The following is a 5958-nucleotide window of genomic DNA, read 5'->3' as shown; positions in this document are numbered from 1 at the left end:
TTACCAGAACACCAGCTTGAATCTGCGATGTATGAAGAACACCAGCTTCAATCGATGAATGGGACGAGAGCGGATGAGAGCGACGTAAAGGAGGCGGATGAGAGCGACGTAAGGAGGCGGATAAACAAATAAGAGGTATTAAGAGCTAGGGTTACCACTTAAAAATTAAGAGGAAACCTTGTGAATTCAGCTCTTAATTTGGGGGAAAAAACAAACGATCTGAAAGTCTATATGTCTGACCGATTCAGACATAAGAGAAAATTAAGAGGCAAATTTTAAAAAACAAACAGGCCCTTAGAGTTCGTTTGGTTTTAAAAAATATTTTTGACAGATTTCGATCTTGTAGAAGGATTTTTAAATTAAATGGATTTAGAGTTGAAAGGATTTGGAATCTTTTACATGTTTTGTTTGTAGGATTTGAATTATTATTGAATTTTTTTTTCATAGATAATTTATAAAAATCAGTAAATTAACATTTATAAATTGATTATTCCAAAAAAATGTTTTTAAAATATTATTATAAGCAAATTCATCATATGAAATCCTTAGTAATAAGCAAATTCAGACTTCTCTTTAAACCAAAGAACAAAATACGTGAAATAACAATCTACTTTTACAAATTTTTATTATAACATTGTATTTTTAAAATATTTTTTATTAGGACATCGTATTTTAAAAAAATTATATGTTATCGCATTGAGTAACTTTTTAAATTAAATTTACCCATTATACCAAGTTTCTTTGCCACCTCATTGTTTACGTAGGCTGTCCACATGTACGATAGTGCTGACATGATATTTCTTGTTTTAGCATTGTACCTTTAGAATTACTTTATTATAATATCACAAATTTCTATTACATCATTGTACTTTTAATTTTAATATTTTCATCATTTAAAAATTATAAATTTAATCAAATTTGTTTACTAAAAATTATAATATCAGAAATTAAACATGTGTACAATTCAGTAATCACTTTTTTAATTCGTGAAATAGTGATCTTTTGTAAACATGTTTAATTTATGATATTAAAATTTTTAATAAACATATTTGATCAAATTTATAGTTTTTAAATAAATATTAAAATTAAAAGTAGAATGTTGTAATAGAAATTGGTAATATTATGATAAAGTAGTTTTGAAAGTACAATGCTATAACAAAAAAAAGGTCATATTAGCCTATCGTACATGTGAACAGCCTACATAGACGATGAGGTGACAAAAAAACCTGATATAATGGGTGAATCTAAGTTAATGTAAATGCTATAACAGGTAAATATTTGAAAGTACGATGCCTTAATAAAAAATATTTTGAATGTACATTAATGTAATAAAAAGAACTAAAAGTACAATACTATAATAAATAAATTTGTAAAAATAAGTTATTATTTCGTGAATTTTGCTCTAAACCAAATGTAGAATTTAAATAAAATTTAATTTCAAATCTTATAGACCAAACAGGTTTTGGATAATTCAGGAATCGATCTAATTGTATATATCAACATGTGTTTGAGTGTCATGTTCGTTCAACTAATTTTCTTTGAATATGGCAAGTTCCATTAGATTTTAATTTCCTATTAATGTGTTCATACTTATATCAACTAAATCTGTGTTAATCAACAAATTAAGTCTTCTTAATCCTTTTAAAAAATAACTTGATTCCCTGCAAATTTATTAAGATAAGTTGTCACCATCTTTCCCACTACACACCACAACTTAACACAAATATTTTTGTGAAATCAAATTCTTTTTCAAAAAGGCTGAATGAACTTGTACCTGATCTTTATAATCATCATTCATAAAACCCTATTTGTTGCAAGATTTGGGTTTAGTCGTGCTAACATCGATCAGAGAAAGTCACTCCGGAAAAAACTTTGCTACAGTATGAAATTCGAAGAATATATAGTTATTCTTCATAATTAACATAAAAGATAATATACGTCATTTAATATTTTAATAAATTTGACAACGGTTTCTCTAATACAAAAATGGGCGTGAAAAGGTTTAAAATTTGAATAATATGAATCAAGAAAGTTCCTACTTGATGCATATATTGATTGTTTTTTGTGTTATTAAAATGTCCATGTGATCCATAAATAAGTGGTGTATAGTAGCATTCTTGATTGACTAGCACTGTTGGTTTGGAGTCATGTATCCCCACAAGTCTCCATCTCCATCAGCCCCTCCACCGGGATATGCTCAGCCGTCACGACCACCACCAAACGCCACCGATGTTTCAGCTTCACCTCTCTTCTCTCAGACCTCTTGGTCCACCGGACTTTGTGACTGTTGTATCGATATCCCTAATTGTAAGTCATATACACACACACACATTATTATTTATTCACTTTAAGTACGAATATGTACAATATATATATATATATATATATATATATATATATTCTTTCAAAGTTCAATTAATGAAGTTAATTTTGAAAGCACAGGTTGCTTAACATTTTGGTGCCCTTGCATTATTTTCGGGCAAATAGCTGAGATTGTAGACAAAGGAAGAACTTGTAAGTAGCTACATGATTATCTAACAAGAACTGATTGTATTTGGATGATTATATATATAGAAATAATTAACTTGTTTATAATCGAATTGTAGCTTGTGGAGTACATGGAGTCCGATACGCATTGATCAACGTGTTAACTTGTTGTGGATGCCTTTATTCATGTACGTATCGAACTAAGATGAGACGTCAACAAGGATTGCCCGAAGCTCCCACCAACGATTGTTGTGTTCATTTTTGTTGCGGCCCATGCGCCTTGTGTCAAGAATATCGTGAGCTCCAACACCGTGGATTTGATATGTCTATTGGTAATTATTAATTCATCTCTCTCATACTCATCTAAATTGATTGATTATTAGTTAATTAGTCATCATGATAACTTTGATCTTAATTAGGGTTTTGTTTTTTTATCTAAAATTTCAGGATGGCAAGAGAGTATGGATAGATCGATGCCTAATGGAATCCAAATTCCGCCCGTGACTCATGGAGGAATGAATCGTTAATGTTTTATACGAAATCTATGTTTATTGCATAATTCATGATGTTTATATTATAATTAGCCAAGCTAATGTGTCTTATCATTCATTTCAACATATGCTTCAACTTCATATCTTCAAGCTCTTGTTCTTGTGTTCTTCCTTTGAAGTGTCATATACACTTTCTTGCAATAGGATTTGCGTTGCATCGGTTTTTCAAGAATTAGTGCCTATGTATCAAGGTTCAAAGAATGAGACGTGTTCTGACAGTAAGGTCAAGCCTCAAGGGTTAGGAGCCACGACGTTTTTCATGGCGTGATTTATATGACAAATCTGTATACCATATACAAAAGTATATGTATACGCATGTGTATATATATAACTATCACTCAACAAGTCAATGATGTAAAACAATTTAATATATGTTATATGCTAAAAAGATTAAAAAGAATTTAAAAAACTAATGTCTTATAAAACCGTGCATCAGACCATGGCGTGCCATTAACTTAACTTGGTGTCAGATATGACCTTGAGTCACGGTGTACCACGAAAATACCACGAATCTTTTAGAATGTTGCTTTACTTGTATTCATTCATACAACTTTTGTACAACACTAACTCCCTGTAATTTATGTGTATTCATTACGTGAAAATATGTTATAAGAAACCACAAAGGTGGTGTCTAATTGGTTTGAGCTTGGCTCCAAAGCTCAAAAAGTACCAGGAGGTCTCATGTTCAAATCCAAGGAGAAATAAAAATCCTCTTGTGGCCACGGATGTTTAAATGCGGTGACTCCGAACTATCTGCAAAACAGGTGGTCACCTTGAGATTATTCAGCTCGCATAGCTGGTTGAATATCCAAGTTAAAATAAAAATGTTATAAGAAAAGCATAAAACAATATATTAAATAAGATAATTATAATTAATGTAACATAAAATTTGGCAATAAAAGATTTTTTATTCAAGGGATAAAAAGATCTTGAGATGGGAGTAATTGTATAATTGGTCATTTTCAAAGAACCCTCGAAAAATGGATCGCTTTTTTAAGTCTTACGTTTATACAATTTTTTAAGTCTTAGGAAAAACAAGAAAATGATTCATCATTTGCCATATTTCGGAACGTGTGAGATATATTGTATATAATATTTTTAAAAGAAACGTATACACAAATTTAACAATATATACAGTTGTTCTATATACATAAGACTAATTACTAAGGATAATGCTACTAGAATTACCACCAAATACTATCTTCACTTTAAATTTTCTTCCAAACATCGCAACCAACTGGATCGGCCAGTATGCTCCACATGCATGGGATGACCGTAAGTAGCTTGGATTCATAGTAGCATTGTCAAAATTTGTATGGACATACATAACTTCATCTCAAGCATTGTTGTACAATCAAGAGTTTTTCCATTTATACATAAAACACATCCAACAAGCTCAAATCACATAGAAACATGACATGCACCCAGTTAGATAGACTTGAAACTCACCTTAGTACATTTAATTAAGATCTCATTTATGCTCGGTTTGCATACCCGTCTCATTACCTAAACAATCCATATACACTTTTTATATCAATACGACCACACTAAATAAATATTTAGGTAAATTTTTACCTTTTTCATACCATTAACAACCACACAGAAGAGACTTAGGACCATTTACGTACGATTTACGAAAATATATAACAAAATACCAAATAATATGTATATCTATTTCAAAATCTCTTTTGAAATAATTTCGAAATATAAAAAACTATCCCATCGGTCAACCTTTGTCAACCTTCAAGTACTAAACTTTATGATTCCCATAACGTTTAATTAAGCTTTTTATAATTAGGCAACCTCATCGTCCAAATTAAAATGTTTTGAATAAATCGAATATCCCACTAAAAATGAATATTAAATCATAATTATAAATTAATTAACTTAATAACCTCTCATAGGAAATAAGTAATTAAATAATATTAATTGTCTAAAATAAATTAACATATTAATTAAATAAGAATTTAATTTAATATATTAATAAAATTAAAAATTATTACTTAATTTGTCACGCCCCGATTTTTTTTTTCTTCTATCCATTCGAGTGTCGTGACGTCATTCTTAATAACTTATGTCTTGATCAAAAATACGAACTTAAAATTTCAAACACACATAATATGTTTAACATAATTCGTTACATAATTGCGGAAGCGTAAAATACTTTAACGTAATCAATGCTAATTAAAATATCTAATCAAACATGATTCAAAACATAGTCCCGTCTTTCTTCGTTCACTCGTCTACTGACAAATGACACCTGAGATATATACATATATAGTATAAGCAAAAAGCTTAGTGAATACAATATGGTTTCATGATCACATGCACACACAAAACAGCGTTTTAGCATATTTTAATTATTATCTTGCAAGTGAGGCATCGGCTCGTCACTTTTCTTTGCGTATGTGGCGTATTCTATGGACGAGGACTCCAAGACCTCGGAATTGCAAGCCCTCCTTTCATGTCCAACCCACCCCGTACGGTGGACGAATCTTGCCGAGTCATACTAGTTGCATATCATTTATTTGCAATACTCACTCATTAATGCAAACCTCATCGTGACATGCAACTTACATCTCATGCAAGTGACAACATAAATCACATATRCATCATCGTCATTTATCACATTATACACATAMTTGAATATCATATTGATAATATCAAGTCATCATAATCTTTCTCATCCACATCATATTTCATATCATGCATATACTTAAATATCATGCACATCAATATAATCAAGTTATCATCATATGCACATAAACACATCATGCAAATATCATGGATAAAATACTTTTGTAATAATCATGTATATATCCCATAAAAATCGCATAATGTACTCACCTTRAATCGTTAACGTTCGATAGGTCGTTCTCTCAAAAACGGCAACCTACATGATAATTTATACCATTCCTAA

The 5958-nt window shown here is 30.2% G+C and overlaps 1 protein-coding gene across 1 annotated transcript; it reads left to right on the top strand.

Moving 5' to 3' along the window:
* Positions 1 to 2118: 2118 nt before the first annotated feature.
* Positions 2119 to 3207, top strand: LOC112525535 (protein PLANT CADMIUM RESISTANCE 2-like). The gene is made up of 4 exons (XM_025135701.1): positions 2119 to 2307; positions 2443 to 2514; positions 2607 to 2819; positions 2935 to 3207. The coding sequence occupies exons 1-4, from the start codon at positions 2148 to 2150 to the stop codon at positions 3012 to 3014; spliced, it is 525 nt and encodes a 174-aa protein (XP_024991469.1). The 5' UTR covers positions 2119 to 2147; the 3' UTR covers positions 3015 to 3207.
* Positions 3208 to 5958: the final 2751 nt, after the last annotated feature.

This window comes from Cynara cardunculus, assembly GCF_001531365.2.
Source record: "Cynara cardunculus var. scolymus isolate 2C chromosome LG 13, CcrdV1, whole genome shotgun sequence".
In the NCBI taxonomy this organism is placed as follows: Eukaryota; Viridiplantae; Streptophyta; class Magnoliopsida; order Asterales; family Asteraceae; genus Cynara; species Cynara cardunculus.
The sequence above is the reverse complement of the archived record's forward strand: the minus strand, read 5'-3'. Positions and strand labels throughout refer to the sequence as shown.